At 36.1% G+C, this 21,452-nt stretch overlaps 5 protein-coding genes across 5 annotated transcripts; 2 read left to right on the top strand and 3 right to left on the bottom strand.

The window, feature by feature from the left end:
• The first annotated feature begins 1,274 nt into the window (after positions 1 to 1,274).
• LOC127073306 (heavy metal-associated isoprenylated plant protein 35) lies at positions 1,275 to 3,304 on the top strand. Its single transcript, XM_051014455.1, has 3 exons — positions 1,275 to 1,794; positions 1,896 to 1,971; positions 2,228 to 3,304. Exons 1-3 carry the CDS (start codon positions 1,762 to 1,764, stop codon positions 3,013 to 3,015), a joined length of 897 nt encoding a protein of 298 aa, XP_050870412.1. The 5' UTR covers positions 1,275 to 1,761; the 3' UTR covers positions 3,016 to 3,304.
• Positions 3,305 to 3,892: 588 nt separating this feature from the next.
• Positions 3,893 to 6,490, bottom strand: LOC127073305 (probable protein phosphatase 2C 40). The gene is made up of 4 exons (XM_051014454.1): positions 6,211 to 6,490; positions 4,814 to 5,926; positions 4,455 to 4,719; positions 3,893 to 4,361 (listed from the first exon to the last, which is right to left on the bottom strand). The coding sequence occupies exons 1-4, from the start codon at positions 6,223 to 6,225 to the stop codon at positions 4,234 to 4,236; spliced, it is 1,521 nt and encodes a 506-aa protein (XP_050870411.1). The 5' UTR covers positions 6,226 to 6,490; the 3' UTR covers positions 3,893 to 4,233.
• A 7,254-nt stretch (positions 6,491 to 13,744) lies between these two features.
• On the bottom strand, positions 13,745 to 16,594 carry LOC127073303 (uncharacterized). The gene is made up of 8 exons (XM_051014452.1): positions 16,381 to 16,594; positions 16,137 to 16,283; positions 15,940 to 16,052; positions 15,389 to 15,481; positions 15,177 to 15,279; positions 15,017 to 15,091; positions 14,177 to 14,272; positions 13,745 to 13,993 (listed from the first exon to the last, which is right to left on the bottom strand). The coding sequence occupies exons 1-8, from the start codon at positions 16,462 to 16,464 to the stop codon at positions 13,934 to 13,936; spliced, it is 771 nt and encodes a 256-aa protein (XP_050870409.1). The 5' UTR covers positions 16,465 to 16,594; the 3' UTR covers positions 13,745 to 13,933.
• A 95-nt stretch (positions 16,595 to 16,689) lies between these two features.
• On the top strand, positions 16,690 to 17,695 carry LOC127073304 (putative F-box protein At1g67623). The gene has a single exon (XM_051014453.1). It carries the CDS (start codon positions 16,739 to 16,741, stop codon positions 17,495 to 17,497), a length of 759 nt encoding a protein of 252 aa, XP_050870410.1. The 5' UTR covers positions 16,690 to 16,738; the 3' UTR covers positions 17,498 to 17,695.
• Positions 17,696 to 17,753: 58 nt separating this feature from the next.
• On the bottom strand, positions 17,754 to 21,189 carry LOC127073302 (pentatricopeptide repeat-containing protein At4g38010). Its single transcript, XM_051014451.1, has 3 exons — positions 18,683 to 21,189; positions 18,162 to 18,356; positions 17,754 to 17,891 (listed from the first exon to the last, which is right to left on the bottom strand). The coding sequence occupies exon 1, from the start codon at positions 20,858 to 20,860 to the stop codon at positions 19,073 to 19,075; it is 1,788 nt and encodes a 595-aa protein (XP_050870408.1). The 5' UTR covers positions 20,861 to 21,189; the 3' UTR covers positions 17,754 to 17,891; positions 18,162 to 18,356; positions 18,683 to 19,072.
• Between the last annotated feature and the right edge of the window lie 263 nt (positions 21,190 to 21,452).

The following is a 21,452-nucleotide window of genomic DNA, read 5'->3' as shown; positions in this document are numbered from 1 at the left end:
TTAAAGTATACATCGACACATGGTGGTTAAAACCCCAAATGAAGGGTGACATTATGAAGATTTGAAGGAAACATTGACATCAATGAGAAGGCTAAACATGCAGCTAAATCTAAATAAATGGTCGTTCGGGATGCAAGCGAGAAATTTTTTGGGTTTCATGTTAACCGGAAGGGGAATTGAGGCAAATACAGACAAATGTCAGGCAATTATTAACATGAGAACCCCAACCACTATCTAAATTCTTGTCTTGTGTGGGCATTTGTTTTAGATCATCCACAAGGCCCAAGACAAAAGGTTTAATGGAAAAGTAAAAGTAGTAAAGCACGTTGAGCAAATAAACCTCTACTCCCCCTGAGACAGACAATTCCGTCTTCAAGAATTCTGTTGCATGTTTAAATTAATTTGATGGATGATCGCGATCCACGGCTCACTCTTACATCACTTTTTATTCTCTTACTAATTTGAGTGATGAAGTGTTAACCATATACGTCAATCACTATTCCACCACACCAGAAACTCAAATCAATTATAATAAATACCATTTTATCATCCACATAACGATTTTGATTCTACCACATAACAACTCATATATTTAAAAGAAATTGTTTGGTAACCATTACTTCCTCGTAAACTTGTAGCTTATTTTTACTGATTTATAACTTTTTCGATAATTTAAGAAGCTTATAACTGAAAACTTATAATTTATCATTTTCTCTCAATTTTATCATTGTCATTTTAATTATAGATATCTTTTGTGTTATTTTTTAAATATTTATAAGTCACTTCAAACGCTAATCTTACAAAACACTACAAATTCAACCAATTTTGTTCTCTTCTAAAAAATAACCTTAATTTGAAACATGTTGATGACTTGTTGCCTTGTGAATGACGTCTAGGTCGGGGTAGTTCTAGATGTCATTATTAAGCCATGAAGATTGGATATAGAGTACTGCTAATTCATTTAAACAAGTTGCTCAAGTGAGTGATGACTCATGACCTAAGTTCTTTCCTCATTTAATGATTGTTACTGATCAAGTACTTAGTTTGCCTTCTAAGTAGGTTGAGCAAACTTAAATTCACAAGCACTGAATTATATATTCTCATATTTTAAACAACAACTTTCAAGGTACTGTTGAACTTGGTCATCTTATAGCAACATAGCTGAAATCAATTACCAATAAGAAAATTTCCACTCTAGATTGCCCTACAGTCATTTCCCTTTCATACTAAATAAATAAACAAATCCATAGGCCTAAGTAGATTAGTCTTTTCTTTAAAGAACAGTAAATAATCTAAACTGGGTAAAATGATGTTACTTTTCTTCCAAACTAGAAATATTTAAGTCACTCTTTTTGTTCTGCTAAACGGCGATTATCAACTTTGGCTCTTTTACTTGTCCTATGTTGTTTCTTGCTTCTATATTTTAAGCTCATACATACCAATAAGTTACTTGTAATAAAGAAACAAAAGCTTAGAACATTTACAAGAGACAAAAAAAAATTAGTAATATTTGAGTGTGTAAATGAGTAGAGTCTTAAAGAAAGTAAAAATAAAAATAGAAAAGTGAAAAATGGGAGAATAGATTGAGTGAATGATTTCAGAGGGCAGAGGAAAGAAGCATCACTGTGTTACTTCTTCTGTCATTGTCACATTATACTTTCAAAGCCATTCATCTTCCCATTTTCTCCTTCTCATTCTCTCACTTTCATTTTTTTCATTTTGAACTTTCTAATTCCCTCTCATTCTCACACTTTCTCTCTAATGGATGCTACTTCACAACCATTGAAGTTTCAGGTAACTATCTTCCATCAACTCTACTGTCTAAATTTTTTCTTTTGTTTTTGTTTATGTTTAGTTTTATAAGCTAAAGTTTGTTTCTCTTATATGTTTCTCAGACATGGTTCTTGAAAGTTTCTATCCATTGTGAAGGTTGCAGAAGAAAAGTAAAGAAAGTTCTACAAAACATTGATGGTACTTTATTTCTTCTTCTTCTTCTTCCCATGCATGGAAAGATTTAAAACTCAAATTTTACTGTTATAAATTATAATAAACCCAAAAGCATATAGTGTAAACAACAAACAACGGTATGGTTTTGTGTTTTAGCATTAACAATGTAGCACCCGACACGACAGATTCAACATGTTATTGTCAGACATTATATTAGTATTGTGTCGAATATGTTTGTTTGTGTTTTTGATTCATATATGTTTTCTGGTTTTGCGTTCAGGAGTGTTTACTACAGCAATTGATCCGCAACAGAAGAAAGTAACAGTGACAGGAAATGTTGCTGTTGAGACTCTGATAAGGAAACTGGCCAAAGCTGGAAAACATGCGGAGGTTTTGCCGGAGAATCTTCCTGCAAAAGGAAAAGATTCCAACAAAGCTAAGAACAGTAACAAGAGTGAACAAAGAGACAAAGAAACCGTGCAAAAGAAAAACAATTCTTCAGGAAATAGTACTGAATTCAACCGTAGTTCAGTTGTTGAAAATGCTGGTGAAAAAAACAGTAGTAACGCAAAAACTAAGGGGTCGCCGGAAAAGTCTCCGGCAAGTGGTAAGGGACCGGAAAAGGACAACAAGGGAGGAGAAGATTCTGGGAAGAAGAAGATAAAGAAAGTTCAGTGTGGTGGTGAAACTGGAACTGGAACTAGAACTAGAACTAGAACTAGAACCAGAAACAATGGGTTGAGTTCAGCATCTAATGGTGCACCTGCACACAGTGGATCAGAATTCCATTGTCCAGGTAAGGTAGTGGGCCAAGTGAATCTCAGCCCTACACGTCAGCAACCGTACATGATGTATCCAGAAACGTGCTATCCTCCTTTGGTACAACAACATGCTACATACAACAGATTATGTCCCATGGGTACAATGGATTGTCCTTCTTACTATGTTCCGCCATTACCCTACATGTGTGCAGGCCTTGATCGTGACTCTTATCAGTTTCAATCTGCACCGTTGATTCCATTTGAGTTTTTTAGTGATGAAAATGCAAATGGATGCTCTATTATGTGATGTTGCACTCTTAACTGGTTTTGGTTTGTTCTCTTATAGGATAGTTTTGTTGTGTTATGGTAATTTTGTAAGTTAGGGAAATTTAGCTAAGCATTATGTTTTTGGTTTTGTAGGGATCATTTTTACATTTACAAGTTCTTTTTTCAACACTGAAAATGCTCACAACTTTAGTTTTTTTTTCAACACATGGACTCACAAGTTTGCTCTACACATTAGAGTGTACTTAATTTGGAGAAATTGTGATGGAAGGAGAACATATCAAATTGTGCAATAATAACTTATTTACTACTATGAGTCTATATGATTGTGAGAGCTTTTGATTGAGCCGTGAACAATGCCGTATTTGATTGCTACTTTTCTGGGCATATATATATTTACTGCTTTTCTACCTACCTCGTTTTCAAGAATATTTATATATATAATCACATGATAAAATATCAAACTTAAATATAAACTGTTTGATCTTGATCGAACGGTCCCTAATGCCCCGAATGCGTGCATATTTGACTGTAGGGAAACACGATCGAATCTCAATTGGTTTTGCTTGCTTTGAATAAAGCAGTTAGCACTTGAATCAATGCTAGTTGATATACAAATTCATAATTTTATAATGAGAGGATGAGGGCACAATTAATGTCTTCTCTACATTTTTCATGTTGTTAAGCCCCATGTGAGTGGTTCAGCTTGTGGACCTAAACCATTGTGAACATCAATGAAATAAAGTGGAAAAAATAAAGTATTAAAGGAAGAAGCATGTGTGAAGTGTTGTAGTCCATTATCAGAAGCTTGAAGCCCGAGAAGATAAAAAGGTGATGCAAGGTGAAACAAACAAGCACTACTACATTACTAGAAATCACACTCATAATAGGACAATGTCTTTCAAATGATAAAGAAGAAATTTTATTTTTGATATAGAAACAAAATAGAAATAATAACCTAAGGCGACTACTGAAATTTAAATTTTTAAAAAAAAACGCACAAATATGAAAATATGTTTTACAAGGATATATACACTTTCAATACCATAAATTTATCTAACCAAAGAGCATTCATTGAAAAACTACTTACATGCAAGTTTACACACATGTTATCTTTGGACAATTTCATATGAATTTGGATTTGGTGCAGTAACTGTGTCACGCGGTTATTGTGTAATCTAAACTGTCATATCTCATATTAACGGTCGAGATTGAAAACTGTGTCGTATCTTGGTTCGTCTTAGATGCAAGTTGAAGCTTTTGAAGTCCGTTGATTCATCCCAAGCATGATCACTATAACAGTAACATCATCATGGTACTTTCTTCTCCTCCCGGGCGGAACATTCATCAACTCTTCCATGCTGAAACCTGTACCGGCTTTACTTGTCAATACAGCGCATAACAATCTATATTCGTGTGCGCGCAAACTTAAAATGTAGCATAAGATATAGAAAAACTGACCTGCAGAATCAGCTGCTCTAGCTACAAGTTGCTCTATGAGAAACTTTGCAGGATCACCAAAAGGGTTGCTTAAGATGTAAGACTCTACAAGTTTCACCGCCTCGTCATTGCTGAAGAAGTCGAATAAACCATCACTCCCTAGTATAACAAATTGATCGAAATTCGAGATTTTATGGACATTTAGTGATGGTTGAGTGGAAACATATGGTGGACTCGTAAGGTCGCGAACTCTAAGGATTCCCATCAAAGCATCATTCAGATTTTTCTGCAAGGGAATGATAATAAACACGGATCGAAGTGTTTGAAAGAGTTTATGGAAATATCTTAAGACACTGAAAAAAGTAAAAGAAAATACAAACCTTTTTTAAGTAGCCAACTCCGAATGCGCGACTAACCTTCAATTTACCTTTCACTTTTCCTGCTATGACGACCTTAGGATCATCGGGATGTTCCGCAATGAGTCTAGCTCTTTCAGCTTCATTATCGACAGTGTGATTATCTGTAAGCTGTATAGCCTTGAGTCTCTCACTCTTATTCATTCTGTCACAGTTACTGCATGTCGCCAATACTGCTCTACTGTCGCCGAGATTCAACGTATACAAATCATTACCATGAAGAAGCAAAAGCAGAACACAAGATCCAATCGAAACTAAATCCGGACGTTCCACCATTTCCTGCTCAACCATGTATAAGAAATCATTCTCAGCCTGACTAAGAGCACGATCGAGGCTATCAAGCACCCCGAGTGAAAAAGATTTGCGCGTTGTTCTTGACTGAGAACGATCCTGGTGACAATGAAGACTGTCATCCATCTTATATGGAAAGAATTCTCCCAAATCCGTGTGATGGGGAGCTGCGATGGAACCTGGCTCCAATTCCCAAATTAACTTATCTAGATACGATATGATGGTGTCGTAAAGTGTACCTGCTAAAAAATCAGCAGCATCTCTTCCATTAAAACCGTCGTAAATTGCACAAAAGAGCCAGCCATTTTCTTCAGAACAAACAGCTTGAACTCTATCTTCGCCTGCAGCTCCTCCTGCTACTTGAACTTCTGTGGCAATAAGAAATCCGTCGCTGCTCGAACGATCACTTGCAGATTTTTCATATTCAAGGCTGTCACTAGCAGTTAATGGACTGCAACTAAGGTAAGAGAGACTATTTGGGAGGGAAGACGATAGTCTGTCGAATCGTGAAAGACTTGGCGAAGAAGGTACTCTACGAAACGAGTTAGGAGAGTCCCAACTTGGAAGGATCTCTCCACCTATCTTACCATTGCAGATGTTTGTGTTGGCTAGTGTAGCATTTGCACTTAAGGCTGCACCAGATAAACAAGAGAAACTACTTGTTCTACGGATTTCGGGATGATTTTTGTACCCATTAGCGATCTCGCTAGAAATACCTCTATCATTATTGCATTTATAACCAAAACTTATTTTAATTTCTCCTTCAGGACCAAGCATGTTTCTCTCCTGCATTCAAAAATCCATTCTCAATACTATCAACACCACTAGAATCATATCAAAATAATTTCACTACACATAAATACACACTGTGATGTGCTAGAAAAGGTCTCACACACGCTGATAGACACGCAGATACAGACACGCCTTTTTTTAGAGGTGTCAGTGTTACATTAAGTAAAGGTCTAAATTTATACCTGAATGAACGTTCATAACAAGATAAGGCAAGCAAATAGTCCAAATCATGGTGATAGCACAAATGAATAAAAGAAAAAGAAAGAACAGACACTTACCTCAGTTATTACCATTAGATGAGAGTATGATGGAGAAGTGAAGATAAAGAAAGATAAAAGAATTGTTGAATTCAGAATGTGACAAGCTATACAGAAAGAGAGAAGAGGAATTGTGAGTTTATATAGAGAGGGAGAGAGAGAGAGAGAGAGAGTGGGAGTGTGACTTAGAAATTCACAAAGGTGAAGAGAGCATAGAGGAAAAATGTTTTGGTCGCATTTTGTGAACCAAGAAGTGGAGAATATGTGTCAACATTGAAACACAAGAGGGGCATAGAATTGAAGTTAGATTTAGTAGTTCTCTATTTTGTCCACTTTGTTATTCACAAAAAGAATCACTCGTTTTCTTTGAGTTTCATTTCTACACGTTAGTTAGCTACTATATTTTAACAATCAACATCCAACAAAACTTTTCCTATTTTCAGCTTAACACCTACTTGGCCACTTCTTCCTTTGTGTTGTATCTATGTCTTCTCTTGTTATCTCTCACTTTCTAATTACTAAGTTTAGCTAACAATGTCACCTCATGTTTATTCATTTTCTTTTTCACTTATTATTTTTGAAACACAAAATTTGGAAATGAGTTGAGTAAAAAATAAAAAGTTCATTGTTCTAATATTGTCTTTAAAACTCAAGTGAGAAAATAAGAGAAAAAAAAAAATCTTTTAGTATTGCTGATTTTTCTGGCGAGGGGCGTGATTGTGGCTGTGGAGGTGCTCCTTCAAAATGGTGACGTCTGCGATGGATGGTTCGTAAGATTGATTTGGTTCTCAGATTTGTTTCGTAATGAGTCATATTTTGAGTTTGATTTGAATCTTTAAAGTTTTATCAATTATAAATAAAGTTCGTTGTCACTCATTGCACAACCTTTGAAATCATCAAAAGATTTAAAAAATACCTTAAACATGTTAGGTTTGTATGGTTTATATTATAAAAAATTGATTAGATTGAAAAATATTTTTGTAAAACTAAAATTTGTCGTTGAAAAATTTAACAGTATTATTTTTCTTGTAACTCATCTTTGATCGTCATGGTTTATATACTATATTTTTTATTTACTTTTTGTATTATATACCTTATAATTGTTTTCAAAACTACACATAATTTTTATTGTTCGGTTAGGAATTAGAAATAAAAGATGAGGTAGTGGAGTTCTGTCTCGATATGATGGAGCGGGACAGACTTACAATGTTAGCCCTTCAACGTCTAAGTAAGAGAGAGAATGAGAAGTAATGTGAGAGTGAGAATGCAATTGAATACCTGAAATAGTGCGTTTTCCCATATATATATATATATATATATATATATATATATATATATATATATATATATATATATATACATACATATATCAAGAGCGGTTTCAACCGTTCGTGCGTGATGCGAAGAGTTGTGCGGATTTCCATCTGATTGAATTAGACGGTGATTAATGCATTAGAGGGCAAAATTGTTTACTTCTGATTAGAGTGAAGGTCTATCTATTCCGTGGGTCATTCTACTTGGAGTTCACTCTTGAGCCATTACATGGGTCTTGCGGAAGGTCTAAAAAAGCTGATGCCCAAGCCCTTATTCCTATTATATGGAATGAGGATTTCTCCGTGCACACCTTTAGGCCAGTTGTTAGCATAAATAAGTGAGTAGTCTTTACGGGATTTCATTAGCATTGGGAATAGATGTTTTAAATGTCTTTCTCTTAATCGGCGGTTTTTCGCAGGGAATTCCTAATGAGTGTCCCTATATCTTATGACAATGACATCATATATGTCTTAGTATACTCAAGTATTATAAACATTTCATAATGTGATATTGATCTTTATTGGTGTAGTTTGTGTTTCCCAATGTAATAGATTGCAACAGTTCGCCCTTGTTTAGACACATATATGAAGTTTTTGAACTACTAGTTACTATTTCTCTATCATTTGTGAAATTTTGAACTCTTCTACTATCTCGCCAGCAACTTCTTCTCTTACGACCATTATTTCTATATTTTTCTTCGTATCTGACCTACTCGTGTCGCTCTTTTTGACAGGATCTGCAACATGTGGTCCATCAACTCTGTTTATTCGAGGTAGTACACAGGCTTCCTTCTTTTCTATTCATGCTTTATTCATTAAGGTTTTTAGGGAAGAGGGTTACAATATTTCGGGTATTTTTGTCTTGAATTTTCATAAACCTCCTTGCCATAAATGTCATTTGATAAGGATGTCAAATTTGTCTTTAAACGATGCTCCTTCGAAATTGTATCTGGTGAGTTAGACTTACGTCAAAGTATTAAAGTATTGGTGCGGGTAAAAGAAGGGAATGTCGACTGTTACACTTTTCTTCCATTTCATTAAAGCTCAATGCAACGCCGCCGATTCAGTATGGGGTCAAGGCCTGATATCTCTCATATAGTGTACCAAGATGTTCAACGTTTACTTAGAAAGTGTGAAATATTTCAAGGATCAGTACTACTTGGTTACTCATCTCACCGAGAAGACTCATGCTAACCTGTGTACCATAGAACTTAGGCCACCTTATTAATATTCATATCAATTCTCCAAGTTTTGGCATTAGATCCATTTCTTGGCGGACTCTAGGACTTGGGTCTTAAGATGGATCATTTGTCTCAAGAGAACATTTATGTGAAGAGGTAATTGATATCTTTTTTAGGGGATTTGATTTTCGTCGACGACGTTACCCCTTATGATGCTACGTCGAAGAAATATAATAAGTGGTACATAGAGATGCGTTTGCTGGTGGACACTGGCTCGATAGAGGCTAAAAAGATTATTTTTTGTGAGTAACACAGGGAATCCTCTTTTTCTTGAATGTTCATTTGGTGGTTTAATTTTTAACACGTCTAATCGTGGCGTGCAAATACAAAAAAATGTTACAAAACAATGCAGCAATTGAATAGTGCCTCTCGGATTGTCCCCTTGTTGGTAGGCGTTGCTAACATCCCATTCGATGGAAGTACTCCGACTCCAGAGCTTTCTCTTGACTCAGTCGTAGTGGAAGATGCTTTAAGCTCGTCCCACATGTGGGTGTGAGGTGCCATGTCTTTAGCGCTGAGCTTGAGGCATTTCATGATGAAAGTTCAGCTATTAGTCGGCCCCAAGTGCTTGAGAAAAACTTAGGGGGATTTTATTCTAAAGAAGGCTCTCCATCGACAACGATTGCATTACCCTCATTCTCTCTTTTCTTGTAAAGGTTCACAAATGGTCGGGGAATTTAGAACTTCTATCTCTGAAGAGGGTTATACCTATTTTTGAAGCATGGTTGAAGTTGATCGCCAAAAGGAGTTAGTCGGAGTGGTGTATCATACTTGGCAAGCATTGTCGTCTTGGCCTTTGGTACTGCGGATATGGGAGAGGTATTTTTCCCGACCGTCTTCAGAAAGAAAAAGAAGTGCTTTAAGAACCTGACCATACTCTCCCAATCGAGCAAGACCGGTACTTGGAAGAGCTTAAAGAGGCGTCTATCTTGCTTTTGGGGATATGGGCAATTATAGAAACTTTCAGGTACCCCAACACATAGACCGAGAAGGTGTGGTCACTTGAACACGATGTGAAGAAGAGTGATGAAGCTCTAGCCCTTTAACGAACAACACTGACCAAGGTTGAGGCCACTCTTGTTAGGGTAAATACTTGGTTTTTCCTATAAGATGGTAGATGAGCTGAAGGCTTCTTTAAAAGAGGTATGAGAAGGTTGGAAGAAGACTGAGGACGACCGTTGGTAGATGCGTCTTGAAAATATTGTCTTATAAAAGAATTATACGAAGTTAGTAGAAGATGGTTTTGAAGAAGAAGGGCGATCCAAAACGCAGCGGAATTTAAAATTTCTCCTTTAATGATCCTTACGAATGGGCATGATCAGTGATAGAATCGTTACCTCTTGTGGCGATTGTAACCTTTGATGTAGATCTACGGAGCGATCACGAACGTTGAACAATGACAACGCCTCTACTCAGTCCACACGAACGAATTCCTTCAATCTCAGTGCTAGCTGCTACGAATGAAGGCTTTGAGAGAGAGAGAGAGAGAGAGAGAGAGAGAGAGAGAGAGACGAAATTGCAACTGCTCTAATGCTTCTGCACAAGGGTTCTATTTATAGAACCACTTGTGTGGGTTATAAGCTAAAAAGCCCACTTAAGTGTATGTGGCCCATATCTTATAATATGCCAAAATCACTTAAGCGCGTGGTACCTTACCATATTTCGTATTATACTTAAGTACACCGTACCTTACGATGTTCTATAATTTATTTAAGTGCATCATACCTTACGTTGTTTCTTAGTTACTCTATCTCTCATCAATCCGTCCTCTGTGTGTGACCCTGTAGGTTTTCGCGGCATTGTCAATTATATTAAATCACGCATTTAACATAATAAACAGTCAGCGGTATCTAGCAACACATCACTGCTACCTAAGACACGAAAATGTCATGTGATCTGACAAATCCTTATGTGATAATACTTATGTGTATAATTACCCTTTTGCCCTTATGTCTATATTGAACACAAGGCATAGACCGTGTCATCCTTGTCCAGTTCAATATTGGGCCCATAGACATTTATCCTGTTACGCAGGATGGGCAAATTCCATCTAGGTCACTCATGTCCCTTAGCATGCTTTGTGGAGTACCCATCAACTATCTTTATGGTCATCCAGTTACGGACAATGTTTGATCAACAATAAGGCACTCGACTCTACATCTAGGGTCCATAGTGGTTTCAGGTCGAAGGGTGGTATACACCATTATCACCATGAGAATAACTTATGACACTTTGCATAACATTCTATATAGTATTCTCATTGCGGGTCAATCCAGTATAAATATTACTCTTAATATTCATACCTATGTTTAAGACTTGATAACTCCTTATCCATGATCCACGAGATGTGATCATCAGTCTATAAACATAATAGTCTTCATGCTTTAATGTTATCCCACTTCACAATAAAGCTCGACTACAGATACTTTAAGAATAGTGTCCTTATGTTTAATGTGGTCTCATGATTAAGTCACACTTGATACATTAAACGGACTATCTATTCTTTATTAAACAAACATAATAAAGAAAAAGCCTTTTATTATTAATAAACAATTTGATACAAGTACCAAAAGTATTGGCCTCTGGGGCTTACACCAACAGTTTTCCATGTCGTGCATGTTTCTTTCGATAATGTGTTGTAGCAGGTGAGCTAATTTTATCCTACGGTGCATATTTCGCTAGAGAAAAATTATATAAATCATGAAATGGTGAATGGGGAACCGATCTTTATTAGGGATGAGTTTGATGCATAGTCCCTTATTTATTTTTTATTTGAAGTGATCCTCTTGGGTGTATCTTTGATGGATAAATGAACTTCATGGTTTCTATTTGGTAGTGAATATCTTGATTTTGTGGCCTCTCTTCGTGGCATAACTATGCCAAGAAGGATTGGTTATGGTGTGGCGACTTGTTTAACGTGGGAGGTCGCCTCCTGTATAGTGATGGGGTATTGCATATTCTCTTTAATTTTGAGGTTCTCTTCAATTATGAGGTTCTCTTTAATTTTAAGGTTCTCGTCAATTTTGAGTATCCTATAGGCCAAGAATTGTGAGTTATGCTGGTGTACTAGATTGTAGACATTGTTTAGAAAGCCGATGGCTCCCTGCATTTCATGATTTTCTTGCAACAACCTTGCAACAACCGAAAGCTTAGGAGTATTTGTTGTCCAGGTACAACAGGTTGTGAAGGAGGTCTATGTGATGGTTCTCCCTGACTAGGTTGCTATATAGGTATGAAGAACGTGAGATTTTTGAACGCTCTTTGACCAACTCTTGGAGAAATGAAATCTTGTTATATAGGATCAAATGGAGATGCCATAAGAATTGGACCCCTTCCACCGAAGAAGGGGGAGGAAAAGTGGAGCTTTGGCGGTTTCAGCAATAGCTTGTCGTTGGCATAAGATCGAATGGCTTTGGATGTCACCATGTTCGATGAGTTTGATAGTAGAGATGCTTGTGAAAGAGATGAAGTTTCTAGAAAGAATATCGGTGAGCAGGATTTTTAGTGAAGAAACATTAGTTTTTCATGAAAATTAGCGAGAATCAGAAGTGAATACCCATATATGATGCCTAAGTTCGGTTGGGAACTCGAAATAGAAGATAAGGTTCGGTTGGGAACTCGAAATAGAAGATAACGTGGCAGAGTTGTATCTCTTTGTAGTGGAACAATACTTCTGATGTGACGAAGTAGAGCGGATCTGTAAAATTAGCACTCCAATGCCCAAGTCACTGAATGAATGAGAAATAGTATGAAAATGAATGTGAATTTAAATACCTAAAATGACGTGATTTTCCCTTATATATCAAGAGCGGTTGAAATCGTTCGCACATGATGTGGTATATTGTGCAGACAACCATCTGATTGAATTAAATAGTGATTAAAGTGTTGGAGGACGATATTGTTTCTTTTGGTCAAAATCAAAATCTAATGTGCATCTTTTCTACTTTAAATCGTTCTAAAAATTCACTCTTGAACCTTTTGTCATTGGCCTTTTGTTGTTTTGAAATCAAAATTCCTTCACCATAGGGTAATTATTTCTATACTATATATTTTATTTACTTTTTGTTCTCTACAACTTATAATTGTTCCAAAATTACACATAAAAATGTCTGCTTAAATTTGTGTAGACGTCCAATTTGGACACCGAGCATGGGCGGAAAGCACATCTGATGAGTTGGGATGTGTATTGTCAACATAAAGTCAACGATAGTTTGAGTTTTAAGAGACTCTATCATGTGAATGAGACTATTGTAATGAAGATGTTGTAGGACTTGATCACCAAACTGGATGACCAATGGTGTAGGGCTTTTCTTAGCAAATACTTTCTTAGTTGTTTTTTACAAACATAATTTTATTTTTAGAAATAATCATATTAGACATTTCCACTTTCTAGTCAGTCTAGTTTCTTAAGTTCTTGTTTTTAATGATGAAAACAACATAAAATTGGGTGAAACATTATGTTACTTTATGTTATGGAATCGGATAGGATGCCCATTATGTTGAATTATTGCCCAACATATGTTCCGCACGGAAGAATTTGAATGGCCTAACCTCAACGTGAGATTCCCCTTTTGTACCCCATTTTTCTATTTAAAAGAGATTTTGCTAAAAATACTATAAACAACACCAACCAAATACGAATATGCAGATGTACTTGGACTTGTTCGTTGTAAGCTTAAGTTTCGCCTCGTTTTTAGGCAGCCAAAGCAAAGGGAAAAGGGTTTAGAGGACAAGGTGCCAAACTCATCACTACCACCCACACAATGTGAGGATGGGGACACAAAGATCAAAATCATTGTGATTATGACGTGTGAGAAATGCTGAATGAAAAATGCTTTGGTCAATATGCGTGAGCTTGAAGCAAAAAGAAAGGGTGGTTATTGAGTTTGATTCCAAATCCAAAGGAGAAACCAGAATTTGGAATGAGGAGTATAATATGACTGCAAGAGAAGAACGTATAAGGCTATTTCTATATATGCTGTATATGTGTGAATGTGTCACTGTCATCACAAACTAAAGTTATTGCATTATTGTTCTTTTTCAAACTCAGCATCCATAAACCATAAATAGATAAAATATAGTTGTTCTAAGAGACAACTATGATTCAAATTTAGATAGCCTTAGCCTAGCCAGGAGTAGTCATTGCCATGAATCTCAAACAGTTCATTGATAGAAGACTCGACCATTTAACTAAGATTCGATATTGTAATATACTTTTGTCAATCCCTTCTTCGACCGAATTTGAGAAACCTGATCAAATACACGTATAACTAACTATAAGCAAAATGTTATATAGATTAGCAACCAAAGAAAAACATCTTTTTATATATAGATCAAATCATAATATGAAACATAATAAAAGAGTAAATTAATGTAAATATCATCAAATCAACCTTTTTGTTGAGTAGTGTAAGAAGTAAATGGATTACACACCTTAACTTTTGTAATGTCTGAAATATTTAAAACATGGGTACCACCGCAGGGACAGCCCGGGTTATCTCCTATCCGCACAATGCGAGGTGTGCTTTCCTGTATGAGTTGATGCATTAAAACTAGATATACTAAACAGCAAAACAGACTGATTCTAGAGATGAAATTTAAAATTGTTTAAGTTGTTATAAACCAATCATAGTTTATGTGATCAGTCTCGAATAGCGGCACACTAATGAACACATAATTGTTAAAAAACTAAAATAAATAAATCAAAATTCATGAAATATTCATATTTGGAAATAAAAATCATAAGCCGGAAGTGTCAATGGCTTTAACGTATTCAAGATCCAAGAGATCTTGACACCACATATCCACTTAAAACCTTAAGGCAATGGGAATTGGGGTCACCTCTTTTATATACCCAACTTTCCTCCATTTTTAGTTGATGTTGAACTTTACTACTCACACTTGAATTCCAATAGAGTCTTATTCAACAACAAACTCACAGGCACCACAGTTATATACGAAAACTGGTAAGTAGTTTAAGATGAAGAACACACCAGAGTTATATACGAAAACTGGTAAGTAGTTTAAGATGAAGAACACACCACAGTTATATACAAAAACTGGTAAGTAGTTTAAGATGAAGAACACACCACAGTTATATATGAAAACTGGTAAGTAGTTTAAGATGAAGAACACACCAGAGTTATATACGAAAACTGGTAAGTAGTTTAAGATGAAGAACACACCACAGTTATATACGAAAACTGGTAAGTAGTTTAAGATGAAGAACACAGGAATTATTTGTGGCGTAGTATATTTCTTTTATAGACTGACCTTAGAAACATAATCAGGAAGAATACCACCACAAAGCATGGCAGCTTCATCATATGGTAATATATCAGCAGAAACCTACATGGCAAGGAGAAGATTTTCAGAACAAGTAAAAAGTACCACTGCCAAATATAAAAGCCAGGTCATAAACACCTAAACTTACTTTCCCACCCATGGTAATTAAAGCATTAGCTTCTAGCTCTAGCTCCTTTTGCTTATTCTGCATTTCATTTGGTGGAATTACACCTTTATATTCAACCCAAGGCCTGTTAACAAAATAGCAAGTCCAAAGTAAAGTTCGTAATTTTCTTGACACTTATCAAAGCTGGTATATTAAGTAGACAGGATAAAAAGGTTGTAAATAGTATAGTATACCCATCAGAAAAATGGTAAGCTTTTCCGGGCTCTAAATGACCTAATCCAATTTTTTCCATACAAATATCAAGCAAATGCCCTGCTGAATGCAACCTAGACAACAAACAAAAAAAATATGAGATTCATAGTAGCAGAATTACAAATTTTTGGAAACACAGTGTAGTAGTATCATACATTCAAACGAGAGTTTTAAGAAAGTGTGTAATGGAAATAAAATTGGTTGGGGAGGCAGGGAAACTAATGGTCAGCACCACATAAAAATCACCAAGCTACATTTTCTCACCAAAAAGCTTAATGTATCATTCATTTAGCACTTTCATCATTAATGTAGGATTAATGAGTTACATTGGTCATATACTCCATAGTTTAGCAAAACAAATCAAATCCAGATTTAATTGATATAGTAAAAATTTGGCTCTTTTGAGGAGTCAAAATTGATTTTTGTGATGCAAAATTAATTTTGACATCTTTTCAATGATGTCAAGTAAATCATAGCTACGGATGCAATGATTCATATGCAAATAATTGATAGCTACTAACTAAGAAAATACCTAGAATTCAATTTTCGTCTATGCTCGTCAACAAATAGAGAAACCTCCTTCCCTTTCTTGAGTATGGTCTCAAACTCCTCTCCAAAACCCTCAAATACGCCGTAATGTAAAACCTAGACAAAATTAAAGTAACAATAAAAACAGCAGACAGAATTTAACAACAAAAGAAATATAATGTTTCCAAAAACAAAACATACAATTCCATCTTTTGATCGAACATCATGAACCAAAAACTTGACATCTAAGTCATGAATGTATACGAATCCAGTATCTGCCGGTTGACCACCACCTTGCGGATAGAAAATAGTCCGATCCAATATCAAAACATGCCTCCCATCATCTCCCTTTTCATCATTTTCTCAAAATTAAAAAATTGAAAAATAAAAATTCAATAACAATAATAATAATAATAATAATAATAATAATAATTAAAAAAAAAACCTTGAAGTGAGAAACAAGTGTGGCAGTAGATTGGAGGTTCCACATGTCATGATAGTAATCCAGCTGGGTGGGACTGTTATCCATCTCCACTCCACCACCCTCCCCTACCGAATTCCAGAATCGGTTTATGTGGGTTTAGGAAAACCAAAAACCCATTTTGACACGTTGGCGGCTACTTTTTCTATTTTCACTATGTCCAACCGCCATTATGTATAACTTTATTAAATTCCTATTTTTTTATATAATTTTTTTTATTTTAAGTAATTTTCAAATTAAATTTTATTTATTTAATTCAGGAGTCTTCTAAATAAGTCCTATAAATTGAAGTTCGTCCTCTCATTTCTTAAGGTTTAATAAAATGGCTTTGTTAAGAGCGAAGAAGGAAATTAATAAACTGAAGAAGAAAAAAAAACACGCTTCTCCCATCAACATCGTAAAAACTCTTCCAAACGAATTATTGGTGGAGATTGTTGGAAAGGTTGCATCACATTCAATGGCTGATCTTTGCCAAATGAAATTAAGTTGCAAAGATTTTCTTAATGCTTCAGAAGAAGGTTACGTTTATCAACATGCATCCATGGAAAACTTTGCTTTGATTCCACTTCCGTGGTTCACAAACGAAAAAGAAACCTCGTTCTTGAGACGTTGTAGAGAGAATGATAATTTGGAGATTCTTTATCGTGAAGGAATGGTGCAATATTTTAGTACTTCAATGGTGAATTTGGGTTTTGAGAATTTGAAAAAGGCTGCGTTAGAGGGTCATCATGAAGCTAAATATGTTTATTCAATGCTTTTGATGGCTAATTGTGAAGAAGATGAAGAAGGAAGAAAACTTGGTTTTGATCTCTTTGGTGAATTGAAAAATTCCACGTGCAATAGTACGGTTGCAAGATGTAGAAAGAGGGTGAAGTCTTTTATTAAAAGCATGTGGGTGAAAAATCATGTTGTGGTTCAAAATCTGTCTCTGTGTTGTTGTTCTGACACATGTGGTGGAACAGAGAAGTTGAAGTCAACATGGTCTGATGAGGAAGCTGATAATGATGGTGTCGGTGTTTCATGCAAATATTGCGACGGGAATCATGAATTAGGTTTATTTGCTAACATATTCCGCATCTAATTATAAAGAGAATATAGGATATACAAGAACAAGTTAGGATGAGAAAGGAAACCTCAAAAAATCATGTAGAAACTCAAAAGATTAGTTCAAGTCTGAATTATTTTTCCTCTATTTTAGATTCTTCCATAATGATCATAGTACATTGTAGAAACTCAAAAATTCAAGTTATAGTTATATTATTGTTGGTTTAAGTTGTTATTTACTCCTCTGTTTTAGGTTTGATTATATTAACATATCTCTGTTAATGCTATAGATGAGAAAAACAAAAGTTGCAGAATTTATAAATTGAAATTAGTGAAGTTCATAAAACAGAAATATCTCGAGCAATAGTAGTACTAGTAAACCTTCAAGACAAAGATATCACCGCACGCAACATTACCCTCAAGCGATCACCCTGAACAGAAAAACAAACGCAATGGGAGAGTAAATCACATGCCACAAAAAGAGCAGGATGGCAGCATAAGCTGATAATCAATTGAGTTTGATACTTGTTCTTTCTTTTGTGAGTGAGAGAATAAGCAGTGGATATCGACAATGTTAGCAGTCATTTCTCATAAACATCAGTTCTGAGGGTAATCCTCATGTAGTGGAGAAATGGAGTAATGACCATAGTGTAATTCAGCAATAAGTTAAGAAAACTATAAACAAAATAATAATTACAGACCTGTGCTCAGAAGGAAACCATCTCATATGTGGTCAATGTTGATCAGAACAGAGGCATAGAGGCATGGTTCATGGTTCTTTGCGGTTATGAGTCTGTTGGTGGAAGAGATGGTCAATGCATTGCATGGTTATGAGTCTGTAGGTGGAAGAGCTGCATTGCATAGGTGATAGGCCTCTTCATCAAATATCTGGAAACCTATAAAATAACAGAATCAACAGCTATCAGAAGTAAAATAAAATAAAATAAATCAGTTTAGAAAGCCACAAAATAAGCAAGTTGGAAATCAAATTGGAAATATTAATGAATAAACAACCTCATAGTTGATATTACATTGCAAAACCACAAAATAAACAAACAAGGCATGAAGGAACAGTGTATTACTATAGATAAAAGAATTCCGAAAAGGTTTTTGATGAAGGAGAGGAACTTCATATGGAGCTGAAAAATCTAGCATTTCTGGTTTTCATCAATCTTATAAATAATTAATATCAAGATAATTCTGACTTTTGAGTGGAGTTTACCATTTCGGAAATACAATGATCCAAATGTAGAATTTCTTTCTTCATAGTAGCACTCTATAACGCATGTGTATCCTTGCCCCCCACATTTCAGGTCAAATGTGTGATGGATTTAACAGAATAAAATGTTGTTGGAAAATATTTAGCATGCCCAAGCCCCAGCAAGATATCCTAAAATAATTTTGGGAACATCTCCTGAGACATTTGATTCTATACATAAATTGCTCTCCAAAGTTGTATACCAATAAGACCAACACTATTTGGAGTTCATATGAACCTTTGGTACAATGACCGCACTGTTGATTAGTTGACGCATTCCATAGCTGCAATTTAAACCAAACATCTTTTTTTATGAGGAACAATAGCTACTCTCATCTCGATGTGACTGTTTGATCAAGAGAGAGTATCAATATGACCCTCAAGATAGGTTTGATTGGCAAGGATGTTTAATAGAATGTGAATATCTTCATTTTGAGGATGGCTGTTATCTCCAACTAAAAATTTATGACTCTTACCATCCACCCTTATAATGCTAGAACCTGGAGCCTTGGATATTCCTTTCTCCTTCATCAATCTCCTAACATTCCTTACTTCCCCCCATTTCTTATCAGTTGCATATAGATTAGACAGAAGCACGTATACACCACTCTCTTGGCATTTAAAATTTGGAAGTGATTTCAACATTGTTGGGGTTAATCTGACATTTCCATATGTATTGGAGGCGCTCAAAAGAGCTCCTAGTATCTGCACATCAGGTGGCATGGGCATTTTCTTTATCAACTCCATAGCTTCCCCTACCAATTCAGCCCTGCAGAGCAAATCAACCATACATCCATAGTGTTCTAACAAGGGAGAAAGATTGTAGGGGGGACTTGTCATCTGATTGAAATAGCTACGACCTTCATCGACCAAGCCAGAATGGCAGCAAGCCGTGAAAACAGCTAGAAATGTAACCCCATTAGGCCTCGTACCAGATTCAACCAAATACCCAAATTGTTCTAGTGCTTCTTTCCCATGTCCATTTATTGCTAGACCACCAATATAAGCATTCCAAGTACGGATATTCTTAGAAGGCAACAAATTGAAGACATGTTGAGCCATCTCTATACAACCACATTTTGCATACATGTCAACCAATGACGTTCCTATATAAACATCCCATTTGATACGTCTACGATCAATGTATTCATGAACCCATCTTCCATAATCAAGAAGCCCAAGACTAGCACAAGCAGAAAGCACACTCGTTAGTATAACCCCATCAGGCTCAAAACCTGAATCCAACATTTCACCGAACAGATCGAGTGATTCCTGTGGACACTGGCATTGCACTAATCCACTTATCATACTCGTCCAAGAAACAATGTCCTTTTCATGAATCTCATCAAACAATTGTTTTGCATCAGAGACAGACTCACACTTCATATACATATCTATCACTGTATTGCTCACCACCAACTCCTTTCCATGCGGGTATTTACAAACCAACCCATGAACCCTCTTCCCCAATTTCAAACAACCCAACTTCCCACATGCCCCAAAAATACTAACAAACGTTGCTACATTAGGCACCACATCCATTCTCAAAAACAATTCAACAGCATCATTGAACAACCCTGCCTTCACATACCCAGATATCAAACCAGTCCAAGAGACTACATCTCTCACAAGCATAACATCAAACACCTTACCAGCATCTAGAGTATCCCCACAAATACTATAAACATGAACAAGAGAGTTTTGCACAAAAATATCACACCACAAACCAGATTTAACAGCCAACGTATGAAACTGTTTAACCTCTACAATACCAGAAAACTTAGCACATGATTTCAAAACTGCTGGGACAGTATACACATCAGGCACAAACCCATTACGGACAGACCATCTATAAACTAGGATTGCAGCCCAAGGTAAGCGACCAGCACCATAGCCGAAAATCATCAAATTGCAAGGAAAAGAGCTCAAGCTCCAATCAAATTGCTTCAAGAAATTGCAAGGGTAATGAATATCAGTGACATGTTTCCCAAAAAAGTTTGCAACTTTGGGAACAACCAAGTCATTGGTAACGAGGGTAGAAGTCAAGAGCTGTGTATGGATTTGCTTGAAGGATCTCAAATCATTGCACCTCTCAATTAAATCCAAGAGAACCCATTTCAGAGAATGAATACCCTTGCTCATGTCAGTAGCCAAATTCTCGAAATTCAACTGAGCAGATCAAATATATACCATCTACTGCATTTCAAAACTAGATAGTTAATTGCGGCCAATTGTGTCGCGATTGGGGCCGCACGGAGGGGAGCAGCAGCTGGATTCTACGGAGATGCCTGGTGCAGTGCGTGTAACTGCCGTAGCGGAGAAAAATCACAATACGAACAACCGGCGTGCTTTGCTAGGTCGCTTATGCATTGCAATTAGGGTGGCAAATGGGCATCCCGGCAAAGAAAAATGGGTCGGGGAGGAGTATAATTGAGGATGCGGGTCCAAAACTTACATTTATCGCGAAAGAAGTGAGGATAGAAAGGAGAAAATCGGCGGGTATTGCACATTTTAAAACCTAAAAACGCAAAAATTTAAGTAAACCTGTGTTCACGAAAGTCCACAAAGGAAACGGGGCGGAATGGGATAGACACATTAGAATTAATGAGTTAAACTCTGGGTCCAATCAAATCCAATGTTCTGCCTTAAAGCATCCAAAACCTTTTCACAAAGGACATGTTATTCTCGTTCTACCGCAATACAAATAACGCTTAAGTCTCTCTTGCGCAAGCAT

Source organism: Lathyrus oleraceus, chromosome 4 (assembly GCF_024323335.1).
Source record: "Lathyrus oleraceus cultivar Zhongwan6 chromosome 4, CAAS_Psat_ZW6_1.0, whole genome shotgun sequence".
Taxonomy (NCBI): domain Eukaryota; kingdom Viridiplantae; phylum Streptophyta; class Magnoliopsida; order Fabales; family Fabaceae; genus Lathyrus; species Lathyrus oleraceus.
This window is presented reverse-complemented; position numbering and strand designations above follow the sequence as displayed.

Coding starts and splice junctions, on each gene's coding strand:
- LOC127073306 (XM_051014455.1), top strand. CDS start 1,762: ATGGATGCTACTTCACAACCATTGAAGTTTCAG. Junction 1,795..1,895: donor CACAACCATTGAAGTTTCAG/GTAACTATCTTC, acceptor TATGTTTCTCAG/ACATGGTTCTTGAAAGTTTC. Junction 1,972..2,227: donor AGTTCTACAAAACATTGATG/GTACTTTATTTC, acceptor TTTTGCGTTCAG/GAGTGTTTACTACAGCAATT.
- LOC127073305 (XM_051014454.1), bottom strand. Junction 4,720..4,813: donor GAGTTGGCTACTTAAAAAAG/GTTTGTATTTTC, acceptor ATTCCCTTGCAG/AAAAATCTGAATGATGCTTT. Junction 4,362..4,454: donor TAGAGCAGCTGATTCTGCAG/GTCAGTTTTTCT, acceptor AAGCCGGTACAG/GTTTCAGCATGGAAGAGTTG.
- LOC127073303 (XM_051014452.1), bottom strand. CDS start 16,464: ATGGATAACAGTCCCACCCAGCTGGATTACTATCATGACATGTGGAAC. Junction 16,284..16,380: donor CACTTGTTTCTCACTTCAAG/GTTTTTTTTTTA, acceptor AATGATGAAAAG/GGAGATGATGGGAGGCATGT. Junction 15,482..15,939: donor AGACGAAAATTGAATTCTAG/GTATTTTCTTAG, acceptor TTTGTTGTCTAG/GTTGCATTCAGCAGGGCATT.
- LOC127073304 (XM_051014453.1), top strand. CDS start 16,739: ATGGCTTTGTTAAGAGCGAAGAAGGAAATTAATAAACTGAAGAAGAAA.
- LOC127073302 (XM_051014451.1), bottom strand. CDS start 20,860: ATGAGCAAGGGTATTCATTCTCTGAAATGGGTTCTCTTGGATTTAATT.